The 23,044-nt window shown below is 36.1% G+C and overlaps 2 protein-coding genes across 3 annotated transcripts in view; one reads left to right on the forward strand and one right to left on the reverse strand.

The window, feature by feature from the left end:
* The window catches only part of LOC125826298 (uncharacterized), a 445,897-nt gene that overhangs the window by 64,924 nt on the left and 357,929 nt on the right, over positions 1-23,044 (reverse strand). The gene's annotated exons all lie outside the window — the stretch shown is intronic.
* Positions 18,079-19,173, forward strand: LOC125828234 (MLP-like protein 28). Its single transcript, XM_049507579.1, has 2 exons — positions 18,079-18,262; positions 18,917-19,173. The coding sequence occupies exons 1-2, from the start codon at positions 18,079-18,081 to the stop codon at positions 19,171-19,173; spliced, it is 441 nt and encodes a 146-aa protein (XP_049363536.1).

Below are 23,044 nucleotides of genomic sequence, written 5' to 3' on the forward strand. Positions count from 1 at the left end.
ATTTTCCCCTGAAGGTTCTCAATGTTGTATAGCACAGGATATGAAGTTATAGATCATCTGGCATGCTGTGTATGTAGTCCTCACCTAAAATTACGTGTAGGCTTTGGAAAAATTTAAGAAATATGGCGTATAAGCGGGAATAGGATCTTATGATGATAGTCTAATTTTGTTGAAAAATTGTTGAAGTGAGTGACCATACTAAAAGCATAAGCTATTAGAAAAAACACACTTTTTATTAGTTAATTATAATCTCAACATGCCCCCTCATGTGCGGGCCTGATTTTTTTTCATGGGCCAAGTACATGATTTTTTTTTCTATGGGTGGAAGTGAGATTCGATCTCAGGACCTCTGTCGGCTCTGATACCATGTTGAAGTGTGTGATCATCTCATCCAAAAGCTTAAGCTATTGGAGAGAACATACTTTTTATTAGTTAATTATAATCTCAACAAAAACACAAGACAATGAAATTGTTGATGGTCAGAAGAGGGATACATTTATTCAAAAAGAAAAAAGAAAAGCATGGGGGAAGAATATGGGAGTTGTATGGTCAAAAGTTATTTAAAGTATTATCCTATTGTAGTATAATAGATTAAATTTCAACAAACTTGGTAGAATAAGGGTTAGTCTGTTTTATAGCTTTTTTAATTGATGTTATTTTGGTTAGAAGAATGTGTATTATGAAGAAAAAGCATAATATATTGTAGAAAGCTACTAATATGTATTACAAGGTATGTAATTTCTCCATTGCTTGAAGTTATGTAGTGTCTTTTCAAGATTATTATACATCATCTTCAGCCCAAATATCGTCATAGAGTCCAAAATAAATTGTCTCCCCTTCATGGGATCTCTCATTTGTTCATCGACAACGTCATTGCTTCACATATAAGGATAATTTTTTCTATTCTTGAGAAAATCCCTTGAAAGTTAATGTGTTTGCATGTCCATATTTTTTTATTTCTAATTTATCCTTATCTATCTTTACTAAATTTTATGACTATATATTATGAGTACTTTAAAGATGGACATTTAATTGAAGTGTAAGTCTATTTTTTTAGGTATGTTACTCCAAAACATAGGTCCTTTTCTGGATAGAATGATTTGTTATCATTATTGGATATCTCATAGTTTACTCCCTTTAATGTATGATTTTTATTGGCTATTTTGTTGTCTCCTTAATATTGTATTGATTATTTTTCATTTAATATATATGTGATCTCACTTGGACAAGGTTTTCGTCCTTCTAATGTTTTTCCTTTTTTCCTTCTCATTCGGCTTTTCTAAATATTTTTGGGGTGAGTTGTGACTATTTTCGGCAAGTTTAATTTGAAGAATATGAAACAAAATCTACTCTAAATAAAATTAATAACTTAAGCTACAAAAGTTTTGTCTATTAACATGGATTTGTTGTTCTTCCTATCCCAAGTAATTGTTGAGTGTTTGAGCTATCCATGTTAGATTCATTTCAGTTTTTTCATGTTCAAGAATATCTTTTTAACATGAGTCTAGAATCCAACATTTTGATCTACTTGTACTTTCATAATGCAACAAATATACATACATATTTCTGAAGAGGTTGTAAAGTTTCACATATGAAATATCTAGAAGGGCCTTGAGAGCAGCAATATAATAAAGAATGAATTTCTAAAAAGGGTCAAAAATATTATTTTGCTGTTGTTTTCAAATTTATGTTTCTCCTTCTATAAATTTTGATTGAGTAACAAAGTATCAATAATGAAAAGTGGTGAACGTTTGGCCTTGGACAAGTAGATTATGTGTCTAATTTTTTTAAATTATGTTGTTGTAGCGTAAATTTTTAACGGTCTAACTTATACTTGGGAGTTGGAAAAGGAGATGCGAGTCCAGAGGCGTATTCAGGATTTCAGAATGATGGGTGCATAGTGCACTATTGTGAAAAGGTGAATCTAATTGGTTTGACACTTAGTTTCGTATCTTGAAAATAGTTAAAATTTTAAATCTATAGGTCCAAAATTGAAATGATTAATTAATTATATCACCAAAAATTCTACCAATAACCACTTCAATTGCGGGTTCACACATCTATATGTAACAAAAAATTTAAAAATATAATACTACTATATATGATTTCAGGAGGGGAGCATGGGTTCATGTGAACCCGGTGACCCCCTCTTGCATACGCCTCTGTGCGAGTCAAGTATTCTCTCTTGTTTCTGTCTACAGGTACACACTTACTTTAAATTCGGGGATCGAATTTCTTAAGGTGGAGAGAATGTAATACCCTATAATTTAAGTTTAGAGCAAATACGTCATTAGTTATAAAATAAAGAGTTTTGGCTAAAAGCCCTAGGCAGCCACGCTGTAACTTTCAGCAGAAAGAAAAAAATTGAACAGAGAGAGTAAGAAAGAAAGAAAGGAAGGTTGAGGGAGAAGAAGGAGAAAGAAACTTATTCGGAGTTTTTTCTTATTGTTTTTCTTCTCCTACAGCCTCTCCAAGATTATTAGTTAGGCCATTCACTGTAGGTGTTGATATCTAATTACTAGAGGCTAATAATTGGAGAGCAAGGATTGTACAGACGAATAAATCATATATATTTTCTATCTGTTTTATGAGTAGCAAGATACATAATTGATCAATGGATTTGGGATGAGAATACCAATATACAGAAGTATATTTTATACTACTCCTACTGCCAAATATGCTCTCAGTAGAACTAGTTGGAATTACATTGTTATGTTGAACTTGAGTTGTTGTTAACTGTAGTAATAGCCAAGAAAATTGTTTGAGCAACCGCAAGATATGAATACAAAGCTTTTAACTTGTTGCTGTTGAAATTGAAGGAATATATCATCACAGAATAAGATACTTTGACACATTGAGAGTTAAACCTGAAACTTGAGGGTTGGGTATTTTAAATAGTTATAGAATTAGCTTAAACATAGAATCTAACTAGAGATTGATATGAATGTGATTATAGATTTGACCAATGGGATTCATACGGATTACTCGAGTGGTGAGCTTGGTATTTCAACACAAATACTGTGAGTAGTAATCTTACCACAATTTATATTTCATAAATTTCATGATGTTTACACGGTTTATAAAGTAAATGTGTTATCGAATGTTTTGAACCTGCATGTGGGACAAGTCTTTTACTTGATATGATACTGAAAAAAGATTATTTGAGATGATCTCATTTTTATTAGATATGATTACTGTTATTGAATGGGTTCTACAATTATTTGAGAAATGATATTTTGACATGGGATTGCTAAACTCTGAAATGATAATGTTTGATAAGATTTAAATGCTTTGCTCGATTTTGAAATGCTTCTACTGATTACAAGAAAAGTTTAAATGGGAATAGACCTTGATGAATCTCGTAGCTAAAGGCAGGTTTGTTAGACCTGGTGCACCTTGTAGTTATAGATACTGATAAGACCCTTGCTAGTGGAAAGGTAGAACTAGCATACCATTAACGATATCCCTCGAGTAGGGATCGACCGATATGAATACTTAGCTCCTTTATGAGGAGTTCACTGTTATTGGTTACTTCTTTAAGAGAAGGCCACACTGATTACATGATTCATTCTTTGAAACCTCCCAGCTATAAGATTTGATTTGATATGGAAAATATTTTTCTGAGTTTATATCTAAAAGTTTACCTTGATATTGCTTCCACGAGACAAATAAGATTGAATTTTGTTACCTTTTTCTGAAAGGGCACTGTTTTCATCATTTGATTATCATACTAGCATGTTTTCTGACTTGTCCCTCATTAAAATGGTTGTGGTTAAGTTTTATTACTCACTGAGCTAGCGTCTCACTCCTCGCTAAATATTTTTACAGTGAATTAGGTGACATTGGAGAAGACTTCATTAATTATAGAGTGTGGTTCGATAGTATTTGGTGAGCCTCGCATTGCTTTGTGTGGCAAGAGACGTATTGGAATTGCTATGATTTATTTATTTCTTTAAAAACACTTAGAGTCGCTCCATTTGTCATTGTTTTATTTGAGTCATGATTATTCCTTCGCATTGTAGTCAAGTGACTAGTTTTGAACTTATTTTTCGTATTTGGAGACGAAATTGGTATTATTGCGTGGCAATTAGATCATCAATGGATATTATGTTTTGGTTTATAGTTAACACTATTTGTGTGGTGGATTTCTGAGATAGGGAAAATTCAGGATAGGCCTAAAAACAAAGGAAACTATGCCTGATTTTCTGTAGATTTATGTTAAAACTTGCTATGGGATTCCTTCCTCTTAGCACCAGTCACGGACCTAATTTGGGTCATGACACCTTTGTACCAGGTGTGGTATAACACCCCGTATTCAAAATAGACAAAAATGCAGATTTTGAGAAGTTGTAGGTGCAACTTACGGTCACCATCCACGGACCGTAGGTCAGACCACGGCCCGTGCTGGTGGACCGCTGTTCACCATTGCAACCCCTCCCCAGCCAGCTCAGAAAATTGGTTAAATCCCGACTCACGGACAGACCCACGGTCCGTAGATCAGACCACGGTCCGTGGTCTGTGTCTGTGGATCGAGACTTCCCTTACCCAGCCTCTAACACAAACTACGGTCGACCAGCACGGACCGTCATTCGATCCACGGTCCGTAGGTCTGACCGTAGATGAGGGTCAGCAGCCAGTTAGCTGAAAAATATTGATGGGTCAACTTCATATGGTCATAACTCTTAGCACAAAATGAATTATGTGTCCCATGAACTATTGTTAGATAGATAATTGAATTATCTTTCAAACGCCACCGCGTTTGCTAAATTCCGACCTCTGAGTAAAAAGTTATGCTCGTTTTAGTGAAGCCCTGTCGGGCAGACTCGACCTACGGACCCAATCGACGGACCGTCGATTGATCGATGGACCGTCAGTCCATTCTGTCAGTCACTCCGACAGCAGTTAATTCAGGGGTCTTTTGATCTTTTCCTATTTCATTTAACCCCTAAGATACGTCATTTAGACCCTAAATCATGAGGTTTTAATTAGTTTAAGCCTAGAAACATAACTAGAACTTACCTAAGTCAAATCATTAATCAAACTTAGAAGAATTAGAATCAAGAAGGAGAAAAAGGTCAAGAACCCTAGTTCAAGAACGCAGCGAGGTTCCTTCAGTTCCAGCCCCAAAATCGAAAGATTTCTCTGTGGAATTCGTCACCAGGTATGTGGGATTTCACTAGTGGATTCCTTTCACCCATTAGGTCCCTAGAATTCAGTCAGATTCTTGATTCCATGATTATGAACAGACCTAGGGTTTCTAGAATTATAGCAGATCATCATGAATTAGTTATTTAAACGTTCCAAATCAGATTATCATGTTATTGCTCAGTTTATCGCATGAATTTCAGAACCCTAGCTATGTATTTCTTTAGTACTTGAGTTACACATGCTAGGTCAGATATTTCAGTATTCACTTTTACATGCTTCAGTTTATGAATGCATCATTATCAGATTAATTGTTGCATTCTCAGTTTGCATGTTCAATTTCGAGCTATCCAGTATTTACAGAAACTCAGTCATAATGTGTTAACCACTTAATCTATTGGGAGTAGCATAATACCGAGTTGGACTAGGGTTTCAGCGTACCCATATAGTCCCAGAACTACGAGCCACGTAGGTGTAAGTCCCTTCTATGGGCAACATCAGTTTAGTGATCACGCCATCGAACTCCACATTTAGCTCATGTGGTTTTATGTTGGTTATTAGTAGCTCCCACAGTTCAGTCAGACTCTATTACATTGACCACATTTACAGTTCATTCAGTATTCAGTCAGCATGTTATAAATTGGCCATTGCATTCAGTTAGCTCAGTATTCAGTATCTATATCATGTTCAGATTATTTCATTGCTTTATTGCTTTGTTCAGTTATATGTTCTTTCAGCTTTACTCTATCCTGCCTGCTCAGTACCTTTCAAGTACTGACACATACGTGCACTACATCTTCTCGTGATGTAGGTTCAGGTTCTCAGTCTCCAGATCACGCTTAGATCGGTTCTCGATCTTCAGTTCAGCAGCATCAGTGGTGAGTCCTCATTCTTCGAGGACTAGTGACATGTTTATCTTTATCGCTTTTAGTCTTTAGTTTCAGTTTTGCTAGATCTAGTTGGGGCATGTCCCAACATTTCTAGTCAGTTTATATGCTTATTTCAGACATAGTTAGATTCAGCTTAGTGTTTTGAGTTTGATATTTCTTTTGTATTAAACTCTCAGATTTGATATATTCAGTTATAGTATATGGGTATTCCCCATCTTTTCAGATTTATTTATGAATTAGCTTCCGCATCAGTTTATTATCTTTAGTATACTCATGATCATGCCAGCAGGGTTAGCTTGGGATCACTTGTGGTCCTAGGTCCCGTGTCCGCGTCTTGGGGGTATCTCAGGGCGTGACAAACTTAGTATCAAAGCATTAGGTTTAAGTGTCCTAGGATGTCTGAAAAGCCGCACTAGGTAGAGTCATTTTCATAGGTGTGTAGTGCTCACCACATATAATGAGAGGGAGGCTACAAAGTGTCTTTAGGAAAAATCTTCATTTTCTTGTTACTCTTATCGTGCGTAAGGTATGATCTAATTCCATTCTAACTCGACGTTTTACGTTTCAGTGATCATGTCTCCTCGTAGAGCTTATGTCAGGAATGCGAATGCCAGGAACGCAAACACAGCTCCTCCAGTTTTAGATCAAGAAGTGTCGAATGCTGAATTCAGGAATGCCATTCAGATGTTGGCTCAGAGTGTCGCTAACCAGAACAATCAGCGGTTTCAAGCTCCTGTGAATGCAAATGGTGGATCAGCAGCAACAAGGGTCCGTGACTTTGTTAGGATGAATCCTCCAGAGTTCTTAGGATCGCAGACTGGTGAAGATCCCCAGAATTTCTTGGATGAGATCAAGAAGATCTTTGAGGTGATGCAGGTCACTGGGAATGATCGGGTTGAGTTAGCATCTTACCAACTTAAGGATGTAGCTCATATCTGGTATACTCAGTGGAAGGAGAACAGGGGTACAAATGTTGCTCCTATTACTTGGGAATGTTTCAGCAAAACCTTTCTAGACAGGTTTCTCTCCATAGAGTTGAGAGAAGCAAGAGCCCAGGAATTTATGAACTTAAGGCAGGGTAACATGACTGTCCAAGAGTATGAGCTCAAGTTTAACCAACTCTCCAGGTATGCTCCTCACATGGTTGCTGATTCCAGGGCTTAGATGAATAAGTTTCTCTATGGAGTGTCAAACTTAGTGAAAACAGAGTGTAGGAATGCTATGTTGTTAAGAGACATAAATATCTCTAGGCTCATTACTCATGCTCAGCAGGTGGAGGGTGATAAGCTTAGGGAATAGGCTAAGGAGACTAAGAAAACAAGAACAGGTAACTACGAGTATTCCCACTAGAAATCGGGTGGTGGAAACCGCTCGCATTTTTAGCAGAAGTCTTCGACTCCAGCCCCTTCATCAGCTAGTGTTCCATCCCCCAGGTTCCGTAATGATCAGAAAGGTAGGGCGTTAGGCTCTAAGTCTCAAGGTAGTGTTTCAGGCACCAAAACCTACCCAACTTGCCCGAAATGTAGTAAGAACCATCCGGGCGAGTGCTTTGCAGGTAAGGAAGGATGTTTTGGGTGTGGTCAGTTTGGTCATAGATTGAAGGATTGTCCTTCTAGACATGGTCAAGGAGGAAATAATGGTAGAGCTCAGTCTACAACTTCAGCAGCACCAGCAGGTCGCCCAACTCAGCAGGGTAACTCATCTGGTACAGTTGGCGGACAGCGCCAAAACAGGCTTTATGCTCTTCAGGCTCGTCAAGATCAGGAAGATTCTCCTGATGTAGTCACTGGTACGTTACGAGTCTTTGATCTTGATGTTTATGCATTGTTAGATCCAGGGGCTACTTTGTCTTTTGTAACTCCTTATATAGCAGTCCAATTCAGTGTTAGCCCAGAAACTCTTTCAGAACCCTTCTCAGCCTCTACTCCAGTCGGTGACCCAGTTATAGCTAGACGGGTATACATAAATTGCCCTGTCACAGTTTCTCAGAAAGTCACCTCAGCAGATTTTGTAGAATTAGAAATGGTAGACTTCGATGTCATTCTAGGCATGGATTGGTTACATTCTTGTTATGCCTCAGTCGATTGTAGAACTAGGATTGTTCATTTTTAGTTTCCAGACGGACCAATCCTAGAATGGAAGGGTAGTAGCTTAGCGCCTATGAGTCGATTCATTTCTTACCTTAAGGCCAGAAAGATGATCTCTAAGGGTTATCTCTATTATCTAGTTCGGGTTAAGGATTCTAGCTCTGAATCCCCAACTCTTGAGTCAGTTCCTATAGTCAGTGAGTTTCCAGAAGTGTTCCCAGAAGATCTTTCTGGAGTTCCTTCCGAAAGGGAAATAGACTTTGGAATTGATCTCCTTCCAAATACCCAGCCTATCTCTATCCCTCCTTACAGAATGGCTCTAGCTGAGCTTAAGGAATTGAAAGAGCAGTTGAAAGACCTTCTAGATAAGGGCTTTATCAGACCCAGTATTTCGCCATAGGGTGTACCAGTGTTGTTCGTGAAGAAGAAAGATGGTTCTCTCAGAATGTGTATTGACTATAGGCAGTTGAACAAAGTCACAATCAAGAATAAGTATCTTATCCCCAGGATTGATGACTTGTTTGACCAACTTCAGGGTGCTAGTCATTTCTCAAAGATAGACCTCAGATCAGGTTATCATCAACTTAGAGTCAGAGATAGTGACATTCCGAAGACAGCCTTCAGAACTCGGTATGGTCATTACGAATTTGTAGTTATGTCATTTGGACTAACCAATGCTCCTGCAGCTTTCATGGATTTAATGAACAGAGTGTTCAAGCAGTACTTGGACTTGTTCATTATTGTCTTTATTGATGATATCCTCATTTACTCTAGGAATGAGGAAGAACATGCAAGTCATTTGAGAGTTGTTCTCCAAACTCTCAAAGATCGCCAGTTATATGCAAAATTTAACAAGTGCGAGTTTTGGTTACAATCAGTTGCCTTCCTTGGGCATATTGTGTCTAGTGAAGGAATTCGAGTAGATTCCCAGAAGATAGAAGCAGTGAAACAATGGCCCAGACCTACCTCCTCTACAGATATCAGAAGTTTCTTGGGTCTAGCGGGCTATTACAGACGGTTTGTGGAAGGATTTTCATCCATAGCCTTTCCATTGACTAAGTTAACTCAGAAAAAGGTTAAGTTCCAATGGTCAGATGATTGTGAGAAAAGCTTTGCAGAACTGAAAACTAGGTTGACTACAACTCCTGTCTTGACTCTACAGAGAGTTCAGATGGTTATGTGATCTATTGTAATGCATCCAGAGTCGGCCTAGGTTGTGTGTTAATGCAGCGAGGTAAGGTTATAGCTTATGCTTCTAGACAACTTAAGGTACAGGAGAAGAATTATCCAACTCATGACCTCGAGCTAGCAGCAGTGGTGTTAGCACTTAAGATTTGGAGACATTACTTGTATGGTGTTCATGTAGATGTGTTCACAGACCATAAGAGCCTTCAGCATGTACACCCAGAGAGAGTTGAATCTTCGCCAGAGAAAGTGGCTTGAGTTCCTCAAAGATTATGATATGAATGTGCATTACCATCTGGGTAAGGCAAATGTTGTAGCAGATGCTCTTAGAAGATTATCCATGGGTAGTGTATCACATGTTGAGGAAGAAAGGAAAGAGCTAGCAAAGGATGTTCACAGACTTGCTCGCCTAGGAGTTCATCTTATGAGCATATCAGATGGTGGTGTAACGATTCAGAATGGGGCAGAATCTTCTTTGGTAGTAGAGGTTAAGGAGATGCAAGATAGTGATCCAATCTTGCTTGAACTTAAGGGTGCAGTCCACAATCAGAGAGTGGAGGTTTTCTCCCAAGGAGGAGATGGTGTACTTCGCTATCAAGGTAGATTGTGTGTTCCTGATGTGGGTGAATTAAGACAACATATTCTCGCAGAAGTCCATAATTCCAGATATTCTATTCATCCAGGCGCCACTAAGATGTACCGTGATCTACGGGAAGTCTATTGGTGGAATGGTATGAAAAGAGATATAACAGACTTTGTGGCTAAGTGCCAGCAAGTAAAGGTAGAACATCAGAAACCAGGAGGTATGACTCAAGAGATTGACATTCCTACTTGGAAGTGGGAAGTGATCAACATGGACTTCATCACAGGTTTACCTCGTACTCACAGACAACATGACTCCATTTGGGTGATTGTTGATAGGGTTACTAAGTCTTCTCGCTTTTTGGCGGTCAAGACTATAAATTCGGCGGAGGATTACGCCAAGCTTTACATTAATGAGATTGTGAGGTTGCATGGAGTTCCTTTGTCTATTATCTTAGATAGAGGTCCTCAGTTTACATCTCATTTCTGGAAGTCATTTCAGAAAGGTCTTGGTATTCAGGTTAATCTTAGCACATCATTTCATCCACAGACGGATGGTCAGGCAGAACGTACCATTCAGACCTTAGAGGACATGTTGAGAGCTTGTGTGATTGACTTCAAGGGTAGTTGGGATGATCACCTTCCTCTAATAGAGTTCGCCTACAACAATAGCTACCATTCCAGCATTCAGATGGCCCCTTATGAGGCATTGCATGGGCGTAGATGTAGATCTCCAGTTGGTTGGTTTGAAGTGGGTGAAGCAGCCTTGATAGGACCAGATTCGGTCCTTGATGCTATGGAGAAAGTGCAACTCATTAGAGATAGACTTAAGACTGCTTAGAGTCGCCAGAAGTCTTATGCAGATGTGAGAAGAAGGGAACTAGAGTTCCAAGTTGATGATTGGGTTTTACTGAAAGTGTCACCCATGAAGGGAGTGATGAGATTTGGCAAGAAAGGAAAGCTCAACCCTAGATATGTAGGCCCTTACCGGATCTTGGAAAGGATTGGTAAAGTGGCTTATGAGTTAGAGTTGCCAGCAGATTTAGCAGCAGTGCATCTAATCTTTCATATTTCTCTTTTGAAGAAGTGTGTGGGTGATCCAGCATCCATAGTACCATTAGAGAGTGTGGCCGTGAAAGATAGCCTTTCATATGAGGATGTACCAGTTGAGATTCTTGATCGTCAAGTTAGAAGGTTGAGAAATAAAGAAGTTGCTTCAGTCAAGGTTTTGTGGAGGAGTCAGTCCGTAGAGGGAGCTACTTGAGAAGCAGAAGCAGCCATGAAGTCCAAGTATCCTCACCTCTTTCCTTCCGATTCCATTCCAGCTTGAGGTAATAGTTCCTCTTCAGTTTTTCAGTCATTCATGCGAAAATTCAGTCTTAGAATCATGTTCCTTCAGTTTGTACTTGCATTTTCAGCGTATTTGCATGTCCTTGGAACTCAGTTCAGTCAGAAATTCAGTTCTCCGTATTCACTGATAGGGATTGCAGCCCTCTCCCTCCATTTCAGCTAGTTTAGTCTTCATTCGAGGACGAATGGTCCCAAGGGGGAGATAATGTAACACCCCGTATTCAAAATAGACAAAAATGCAGATTTTGAGAAGTTGCAAGTGCAACTTACGGTCACCATCCACAGACCGTAGGTCAGACCACGGCCCGTGCTGGTGGACCGTGGTTCACCACTGTAACCCCTCCCCAGCCAGCTTAGAAAATTGGCTAAGTCCCGACTCACGGATAGACCCACGGTCCGTAGATCAGACCACGGTCCGTGGTCTGTGTCTGTGGATCGAGACTTCCCTTACCCAGCCTCTAACACAAACTACGGTCGACCAGCACGGACCGTCATTCGATCCACGGTCCGTAGGTATGACCGTAGATGAGGGTCAGCAGCCAGTTAGTTGAAAAATATTGATGGGTCAACTTCAGATGGTCATAACTCTTAGAACAAAACGAATTATGTGTCCCATGACCTATTGTTAGATAGATAATTGAATTATCTTTCCAACGCCACCGAGTTTGCTAAATTCCGACCTCCGAGTAAAATGTTATACCCGTTTTAGTGAAGCCCTGTCGGGTAGACTCGACCTACGGACCCGATCGACGGACCGTCGATTGATAGATGGACCGTCAGTCCATTCTGTCAGTCACTCCGACAGCAGTTAATTCAGGGGTCTTTTGGTCTTTTCCTATTTCATTTAACCCCTATGATACGTCGTTTAGACCCTAAATCATGAGGTTTTAATTAGTTTAAGCCTAGAAACATAACTAGAACTTACCTAAGTCAAATCATTAATCAAACTTAGAAGAATTAGAATCAAGAAGGAGAAAAAGGTCAAGAACCCTAGTTCAAGAACGCAGCGAGGTTCCTTCAATTCCAGCCCTAAAATCGAAAGATTTCTCCGTGGAATTCGTCACCAGGTATGTGGGATTTCACTAGTGGGTTCCTTTCACCCATTAGGTCCCTAGAATTCAGTCAGATTCTTGATTCCATGATTATGAACAGACCTAGGGTTTCTAGAATTGTAGCAGATCATCATGAATTAGTTATTTAAACGTTCCAAATCAGATTATCATGTTATTGCTCAGTTTATCGCATGAATTTCAGAACCCTAGCTATGTATTTCTTTAGTTTTTGAGTTACACATGCTAGGTCAAACATTTCAGTATTCAGTTTTACATGCCTCAGTTTATGAATGCATCATTATCAGATTAATTGTTGCATTCTCAGTTTGCATGTTCAGTTTCGAGCTATCCAGTATTTACAGAAACTCAGTCATAATGTGTTAACCACTTAATCTATTGGGAGTAGCATAATACCGAGTTGGACTAGGGTTTCAACGTACCCATATAGTCCCAGAACTACGAGCCACGTAGTTGTAAGTCCCCTCTGTGGGCAACATCAGTTTAGTGATCACGCCAGCATGCATCTATACCTCTGGCAGGGTATATTGGGTCCTCTCGATGGGGCGTATACATCGAACTCCACATTTAGCTCATGTGGTTTTATGTCGGTTATTAGTAGCTCCCACAGTTCAGTCAGACTCTATTGCATTGACCACATTTACAGTTCATTCAGTATTCAGTCAGCATGTTATAAATTGGTCATTGCATACAGTTAGCTCTGTATTCAGTATCTATATCATGTTCAGATTATTTCATTGCTTTATTGCTTTGTTCAGTTATATGTTCTTTCAGCTTTACTCTATCCTGCCTGCTCAGTACCTTTCAAGTACTGACGCATACGTGCGCTACATCTTTTCGTGATGTAGGTTCAGGTTCTCAGTATCTAGATCACGCTTAGATCGGTTCTCGATCTTCAGTTCAGCAACATCAGTGGTGAGTCCTCATTCTTCGAGGACTAGTGACATGTTTATCTTTATTGCTTTTAGTCTTTAGTTTCAGTTTTGCTAGATCTAGTTGGGGCATGTCCCAACATTTCTAGTCAGTTTAGAGGCTTATTTCAGACATAGTTAGATTCAGCTTAGTGTTTTGAGTTTGATATTTCTTTTGTATTAAACTCTCAGATTTGATATATTCAGTTATAGTATATGGGTATTCCCCATCTTTTCAGATTTATTTATGAATTAGCTTCCGCATATGTTTATTATCTTTAGTATGCTCATGATCATGCCAGCAGGGTTAGCTTGGGATCACTTGTGGTCCTAGGTCCCGTGTCCGCGTCTTGGGGGTAGCTCGGGGCGTGACATGTGGTACCCAAGCCAACCATTAGTACGTACTAGAAATGGTGCCTAAGCCAACCATGGGAATATCATATATCAGGCGTAGTACCAGAGTCAAACATTAGTCACACAAACACAATCGCAATCTCAATGAAATACAACCACACTTGTAAATACAAGTAAACAAAAGCACCTTATTCATTGCATGAGATTGTAAACAATTTATCACCTTAAATACAACCCTTATGTTTTCCCAAAATGTATTGTTCAGGTTTCACAATAGAGACAGTTAACATAGATACATACATAAACTTTAAAAAAAACCATAACCTATCAGAAGGATTCCTTCTTGAATGTTCCATGTTCATAAGCCATTTTACCCACAATCGTGTTCCCTAGCATAGCACCTAGAAATTGTCTCAAAGTAAACATTACCTAACCGAGTCTATCATTAGTGTAACCCACGACTATCCATTTATTCAACAATCTAGACTCCATGCCGGAATTCCCATGCATGAAATCTCCTGACTATCTACAAGATATTATATAAGTAAAGACAAGTCTGACTACTTAGTTAAAAGAAAACCTAGTCTACTTGAATGCCAAGCAACTACTGAAGAACTCTGAACACGAGCCTCTAGTGGCACCAGCATAGCAGGAATATTCCCACAATTGTTAGATGACTCCAGTTCGGATCAATTTCAAAGTCCCTAATTTTTCTTCACGTCACCTCAATATTAAATTGGCCAAATATCTCAAAAAAATTAAATTAACTCCGTATGAGGTGTCTTTTGAGTAATGATGAATACGATTTTTACAACATGCTCGCTTTAGTGATCTCATGCATGTGGGTAGCATTGGCTTCCATGGAGATGGAGGAGACTATTCACATCAGCTCTTGCAAGGCTTTATCCACACCAGTGACCTCGGGTCTGTAGGGGCGACAATCACGAGTGGTTTTATATCTCATATTCCTTCAAATGTTTCCATTGTTATTGAGCACATGTAGGAGTCTTTAAACTCATTTCATGATCTTTTCATGGGATTCAAAGGTACTTCTCTTTCCCTTTGATTTATATTGTTTATTCTAGCTTCATTTCAGTGTTTTATTCTCTAATTGAACCTCAATTCTTTAAAAGTTAGCTTTTCATACCATTTGAGGTTCAAAATGACCCTCATCTACACCCAACTTTGGGCATGTGATGCTCACCTCAAATGAAGTATAATGACGGAGTTAATTTTCTATTTCATTGTCAAGTTCCGAGGGTCAATTTTTCACCTCATTTTTGTTATGAATTTTGCGACATTAATATGAGTATTAGTAGTCCTGTATTGACGTATAGTTTTTTTATATCATGAAGGTGATCTGCAGCTCTTCAAAAAGGTAAAGGTCTCGAGTAGCAATTCTAGTATGGTTTCGACTTCGAGGTAGGTTACAACTTGTTTATTTAGACTTAGCTTAGTTAGACACTATATATATTGGGTTGCATATGATCATTAGAAAGGTTGTAGGGTTAACTCTTAGTCTTACATGATCCTTAATTAGTTATACTTTGTCCATTTTTCGGACATTAGACTAGTAGCTTAGCCTTAAACCTTTGTCTAGGTTGATCATAGCCTACACTTGATTAGTATAGAATGCTTAGATTGCTTTAGGGGATTTAAACTTAGTTTTAGAAGAGTTGGTTTCTTGTTTAGTATGGTTTTGTGTTTATCTAGATAATTGTGCCTATTTCTATAAAATTGTGATTATGGGCCTGAGGCCTTGGACCGGATGAAGTTTCTAGTTAATATGATTGTATTGTGAAAGGTTTACCTTATTAGTATGCGTGATATGCATGTATTATAACTTGTTTGACTGTGATTGGCATGCATCAATGTACATGACATCTGCATTTGACCATGGAATGAGGTAGCAATGAGAAAATGTGGATTTTCAGTTTAAAACCTTTATACCTCAATTTCTATTTGACTTGGGCTCAGACCTCAGAGAGAGCGTATTTGTGGGTTTTTTTGCATGGAAAAAGTGGGGTTTTTTTGAACAATATCTTACCATCTTTGTTATATGCAGTGTACCATTTTATATATATTCTTCTTTCTTGGCCACTTTCTGGCCCTTATTATATATTTTGTACTATTTTGTGTATATCTATGCTATGGTCCCTTTCTTAACTTATTATTTCTTCCACGTTTGTTATATTCTAATTTTATTTTTCACGAGTTGATTGTTCTTTGACTTGCCTACCAGGGGTATATGGTAAATGTCATCATGATTCAATTTCGAGTTGTGATAGATGGTGGTGTAGAAATAAATAAATCAAGCAAAAGATATAACATCGTGCACTTCTTATTCCGTAAGTGAGAAATGTAATTCTCTGGTCCGGAAGAAGAAAGGGTAGAAATTGCAACTACCCCTCATATAAAGTTGGTAGATTTTGAGATTTTGATATTTTGATATTTTTGATACTTTTGAAAGTCAAACAATGCTCTCTTATTCCTATTCCTTTTAATAAAAAAATTCATTGGCAAAAGCTTATGTCAAAATAATAATTATAGTCCTTACAAAGGATTCTATCATACATCTTCAAGAGTGAGTAATTTATATGAGTCTTAGCCTCCATAATATTGAAGCTCACCAAGTGATGATCCATCAGTTTTGGGAAACTCACATTTTGTGATCATTAAATAATTTTTTTCAACAAAGTCCAACTGAGGAATTTAATGTCTTCCATGTAAAATCCTCTATCACACACAATAGGCACGATGCAATAAGTATTAGGGAAAGAAAATTAAACAAATAGATATGATACTTTAAATAGGCTAACCAAGAAAGTTAAGTAATTTAAATCCACACTTGCTTTATCTCGTTATCAATAAAGATCCTCTTTGTTTCCTTACAAAATAGATTGGCAGTTGGAAAATAAATTTACACATGTGGCATTTATTGATTCACTAAGTCCTAGAGTATGTATAACATTGTTGTTAAAAACTATTTATTTTTAAAAGTACTTTTTTAAAAATAGTTTTTCAGAAAGTGTTCTTGAAAAAATAATAATTTTTGCTTGGCTAATTCATTTGAAAATTATTTTTCTTAAGCAAATTGTATTGGACTAATCTTTTTTTAAAAGTGCCTTTGAGAGTCAAATTACGAAAAATGGAAAGTATCAATGTACTTCTAATATTAAGATTATTTTATAGAGAGAAACAATTTTAAATATCTATTATAAAAGTTTTAATTAAATTTTTATTTTTATTAAATTAAATGTACATATTAAAATATTCAATCAATAATATACCTTTGTTTGGGAGGGATGAAATCTTTAATTGTTACAATAATTTTTTCTTTTTTTTTTAACTTGCAAAAAGATTGTTGTTATCTTTTTTTCTAATTCTGAAAAAAAATACGTAGAATAATATAATATAAAATAAAAAATCTATTATATAAACATAAAAAATAAAATTTTAAATGAAAATTAACAAAACTTATGATATACGGTAATTAATTAATAAGAGATATATTGATAAATATGCATCTACAGAAAGGATATTTTAGTCTTAAAAATAATAATTTTCTGCTCCTGCTTTTTTAAGAAGTAGAAAGTTTTAGCTTCTTTCCAACAACAGAAAAATTGCTTCTGCTTGAGTTTAAAAACAATTTTACTAATTTGTCAAACGCTTAATCTTTCAAAGAAAAACAATCTCAAAATACGTGTTTTTGGCCTTCCAGCAATGCTAAACAAACTCTTCAGATTCCTTACAATCAGCACAAAAATTTCTCCTACTAGGTTATTTTAGGTTTGTACAATTTTAGCATAAACTGATCTTTTTCTTTGGTGTTCATTATTTTTTTATGTAATTCTTGAAAAAACTAGTTTACTTTTGTAAAATATTGTAAACAAATCATTAATTAGGTTTGCACAAGATATAGTGCATAAAATACTACTCCCTAAGCATTATATTTTATATAGTGCATAAAAGTTATTTGTTTTCTATTAAAAAAATTTGATGAAGGCATACAGATTGATAATAAAGTCTTGTTATATCACATACATGAAAATATAATAAGAACATTCAATAGTTAGCATGTGATATTTTAGTATCCTTATTTAAATATTGTATTTGTACAATAGTTGGTTATTTTTATTTCATGTACTTTTAGTCAATTTTATAAGAATGCATTCTTTTTATTAGGAATATATACGTACTTTTTATAGTAAAAAAGTTTGGTTTTTTAGTAAATACCAATATATTTAAAGGTGATAAAATATGTCTTCTACAATTTGGGATAAACTTGCGACGTTTCTAAAATTGGTTCACAAAAATTGAATCAACAAATCTTCAATCCTCACTAATTAATAACATGTGATATAAATATGTGGTGGACAATGTTTCAACAAGCTAGCTTTTTACAACTAACTAAAGTCTGTCTATATAAAGACTGCAAGGTTTCAACATTTTCTCACCACCTTCTTTTCACAACTTATAATTGCTATATTGAGAAAAATAAAAGATGGGTTTGAAAGGAAAATTGATTGCTTCTGTTGAGGTGAAGTGTGGAGGCCATCTGATGTATGATCTTTTACACACTAATTCTCATCACATAGCTAATATAAGTCAACATGTTAACCGTTTTCAAATTCATGAAGGTGAAAACGTAAAAGTTGGTTCGATTGTTAGCTGGAGTTATAATGAGGGTAACACACACTTTTCTACTTCTTCTATCATTCAATGCGATTTACATACATCAATTTTCTTTATTTAGTGTATACTGTAATATGAAACGTGCTTTTCAAGAAAATGATCTTCTTGAAAGAGTTATTTGATGGTGTTTGATTATTATAAATACATTCTAAGTAAACCCTCTTGCTTCAAGAAACAAAATAACCTTTTCCACCTGTGGGAGAAAGTACTTTCTTCATTAAAACTACCTTTAATTACTTTAATTTTTTCTTATTTTCTCCAACTAATGCTTAGACATAACTTACTAATATTTAATTACTCAAGAGATTCAAGATTTATTAATCTTCAATAGATTATGATTTAGGTATATTATCTTTCCACCAATCAATATACTAAAATATTACTAATGTCATGTTTAACGTAATAAAATCAGCTCTTCTTTTGAGACTTTAAAAAAATAACTCTATTTAGAAAATAGACAATCAAATATTTATGAGCATTATAAACTTTTGGAGTAAATGAAAATGAAAATGAAAATCGAGGAAAAAAGTTAAACATTATATGATAATAAAGATTATATTTTGTAAATATTGAAATCTTTAATGAGGAATTGAACAATTAAATTTAAAATAACATATCTTGTATTCTTTTTATGTTGATAATTACAGCTGGACAAAAGAAGTTTATAAAGCAAGTTATTGAAGCCATCGATCCGTACAAAAAATCAATTTGTTGGAAAGTCATTGAAGGAGACGTGCTAGAGATGTATAGTTCATTTACTATTATAACATCTCATGAACCTCAGTGGGCTATATGGACACTTGATTATGAAAAGAAAACTGAAGACATTCCAGAGCCGCTCAGTTATTTGGGTCATATCCTTGACGTAATCAAGGATATGGAGGGTCACCTTCTCAACAATTAGAAGATCTATGTTGTTATATATATATATATATATATATATATATATATATATATATATATATATATATATATATTGCATAAACATATCTATATGTATTGGTGTTTGTATGAAGAATAATTTGCAATATTGGCTACATTAGCTAGCATGTGAAATAAATAATGTAATATTTGAAGAATATATTTTTTCTGTCAATGTGTATATATATATATATATATATATATGTATGCGTGTATCTATATGCATAAATATATCTATGTGTATTAGTGTTTGTATGAAGAATAATTTGCAATATGGGCTACATTAACTAGCATGTGAAATAAATAATGTAATATTTGAAAAATATATTTTTTGTCAATCTCCTTTTATGGAACTCTGCAATATTCAATATTTTAACTAGTACAATTATTTATCACAATTGAGGTTGATGGAGCGTGATCACAATAAAAAAGATGCTTTAAAGTCTAAATGGTTATTTATTTGATGGTGAGTATGAGAAAAAAATATTTTCAAAGTATCAAGATGAGTATATGGTGAGTATTAGCAAAATTCATATTTTCAGTCACAAATATGAATTGTTTCACATCAAGGTGATTGTTTTTAAATCAAAAAGATTATTATCCTTCGTGAAGTAAAAGTCCTAAAAGTGGACCCAAAATAGAAGGCTTGTCTCAAAATACAAAAGACGAGCCAACATAATATATATAGACACGGGTAAGTCTAGAACACAATGTGTTCACCCTCGCATCTGAACCGAAGCTGCAACAAGATTGAATATCAATGCTAGTAGCTGGTGCTCAGACCTGCATCACAAAATAGATGCAGAGTGTAGCATGAATACCAAATCAATAGGAAATCAGTATGCATCAATGATCGACTACGCAAGAGAAGTAAAAGCAATATGAAATGTGAGAAATAAACATAAACAGAGGTAAAAGCAACGTAACACTAAATGAAATGTACACGAGTGTACTAAGAACAAAAAAAAACTAAGTACAACTAACTAAGCCTAACTAGGCCACCATAATGCCAAAAGGTACATTCAGGTGCAAGTTATAGTAAAAATCTGAATGGACCCCCATAAGTCCGACTAGAACTCATAATAGATAGAACTACTAAGAACAAGTTGATGTACCGTGAGTTTGCGGTATTTTTGATGCATTATACTTGAAGTTTGTGTGAGTGTTGGCCATTTTTGTTATTATATATGATGGTGTTTGGTTTAATTTTGTAGGAAATCAGTTTGAAGCAGTTGAAGATGAATGTAGCTGAACCAGTAGAAATTTGGCAACCTACGAGCTTACTCACGAGCCGTCATCCAGTCGATGAACCGTAGGTAGGAGGCGTGGATTGTGAGTTCAAGGAAACCTGACCAAGTATGGAACCACGGAGGAAAACGACGCCCCTTAGCTTGAGTGACGGACCTTTGATCAGTGTCGTCGTTTGATTTAGAAAGTTGAGTTCCAGTACTTAAACAATAGAGGAAAAGGATGAGCCGTGAATAGAGCTACAGACCGTAGGTGATGCCCGTCGATTTGAAGACTAAGAATTTTTTCCAATTACTGAACTATGGAGGAGATCCACAGACAGTTGGCTAATCCATGGTTCGTCTTTCGCTGCCGTCTATCGAAACTGCCAAAACCAGAATTTCCTATATTTTCTTTTCCTACTTGGTTTAAGACTTAGTTTCTATAAGTATAAGGTGCATTTTTCTTTTTTGGGCTGTTAGACGTTTTGGGATACTTTGAGGGTTATTTTGCAAACTCTTTTGACAATTAATTCTCACTTGGTTTATGATCTTTGCATTTGATTTTCAATTCAAGATTACGGTATTCATCTATTAAAATTGTAAGTTCATGATTTATTTTATCAACCCTAATATGAATTGTGAATTCTCAATCATGAGTAGCTAAATCCACAACTAGGGTTGTGAGAACCATGAGTAATTAACAATGTATGACTAATAAATAAGTAATTCTAGAGTAGTGTTGATGCATGTTGTCAATCCTTTCGTTTAGAATTCTTTCTAGTGGTGCGCAATGTTAGAATTCGCCTCATTCCTACTTGCCGAACCAAAGAGGTAACGAATGAGAAAGGGATTAAACAACAAAGATTTAGACGTGTTAAGCCACTATCTAATAGCCTGACCCTAATCTTGTGAAGGCTAATCCAGGGTTAAGGGTAATAGTTAGTAAAGCATACACCCGTAGACGGACCAAGTTGCGTGGTCAAATTTCCTACTTAGAGGACCAATCACTTAGGGATACCTAACTTATCAACCTTGCATGTTAACACTAGGATATAATTACTATTATTAGGAATACTACGTTAAGAGCTTGTGGGGAACACTTATGCCCTAGTTTTCATCTCATATTGAGATCTCAAAACTGCGAATCCAATTTACTTGTTACTTATTGATATAAATCAACAAACTATTATTTTATTTACTAAACCCCCATTGTTACTTTTTTCAGAAATAATTTGACTGAACTTAGTAATCATAAGTTAGCCTAAGTCTAAATCATATTCCCTGTGTGATCTACATTAACCTAAAAGTTAGGTTCTTTAGTTGACAACGATTATACTTCTTTCGGGAGGTGTAATTTGGGTGTATCAAATTTTGGTGACGTTGCCGAGGAATACAACTTTTAGATTAGACTAATTTCATTATTGAACTTTAGTCAAGTATTTCCTGATTTTCCGTTTCATTTTGTTCTCGTTTCTACAAGTCTTACCGCAGTCTAGTGGGCAAGTTGAAGTGTCGAATAGAGATATAAAGAAAAATCTTGCGAAGATTGTGAATGCAAACAGAACAGATTGGTCAAGAAGGCTTGATTATACAAATGGACCAATCACACCGCATTAAAAACTCACATAGGTATGTCCCCTTACCAACTTGTATATGGGAAGTCTTGTCATTTGCCTGTAGAGTTAGAGAACAAAGCAATGTTGGCACTCAAGAGGCTACATTTGGATTGGGGTGCCGCATTAAGTCAAAGATTGAATGAGCTTGATGAGTTTCGCCTAAAAGCATATGAATGTTCAGCCTTGTACAAGGAGAATATGAAGAAGTACCATGATCAAAATATGAAAGTTGAACATAAAAAATCAGGAGGTATGACTCAAGATATTAGCATTCCTACTTGGAAGTGGGAAGATTCGAATTCATTATAGATTTACCTCGGACTCGTTGACGACATGATTCTATTTTGATTGTTGTAGACAGAATGACTAAGTCAACACATTTTCTTCTTGTAAAGCCTTTTATTCAACCAAAGACTATGATAGGCTCTATATTTGGGAGATGGTTAAGTTGCATGGAGTACCTTTATCTATAATTTCGAACAGACGTACCCAGTACTTCTCAATTTTGGAGATCATTTTAGAAGAACCTAGTACAAGTTAATCTTAGCACAACTTTTCTCCCTCAGACCGATGGTCAGGCTGAGCGAACTATTCAGATTCTGGAGGATATGTTCAGAGTTTGTGTGATCGAATTTAAAGTGTAATTAGAATGATCATTTTCCTTTGATTTAGTTTTCTTATAATAATAATTATCACGCGAGTACTTAGATGGCTCCATTTGAAGACTTCTAAGGTATGAGGTGTAGATATCCTATTGGTTGGTTCAAATTTGGTGAGGTTTCTTTGATAGGGCCCGATTTAGATCATGAGGTGATGGAAAAGGTTTGACTTATAAGGGATAGATTGAGAAGGGATCAGAGTTGACAGAAATCTTATGTGTATGTGAGGAGAAGGGATCCTGAATTCGATGTTGATAATTAGATTTATTTGAAAATTTCACCCATGAAGGGTGTGATGAGATTTAGTAAGAAAGGGAAGATCATTCCTTGCTATGTAGGCCCATATCAAT

Source organism: Solanum verrucosum, unplaced genomic scaffold (assembly GCF_900185275.1).
Source record: "Solanum verrucosum unplaced genomic scaffold, falcon-dt-bn FXZP01001106.1, whole genome shotgun sequence".
Lineage (NCBI taxonomy): Eukaryota > Viridiplantae > Streptophyta > Magnoliopsida > Solanales > Solanaceae > Solanum > Solanum verrucosum.

What these genes read in the sequence shown, in the direction of transcription:
- LOC125828234 (XM_049507579.1), top strand. Translation starts at nt 18,079, where the DNA reads ATGGGTTTGAAAGGAAAATTGATTGCTTCTGTTGAGGTGAAGTGTGGA. An exon ending in TAGCTGGAGTTATAATGAGG is followed by an intron (nt 18,263 to 18,916) that starts GTAACACACACT and finishes TGATAATTACAG; the next exon opens with CTGGACAAAAGAAGTTTATA.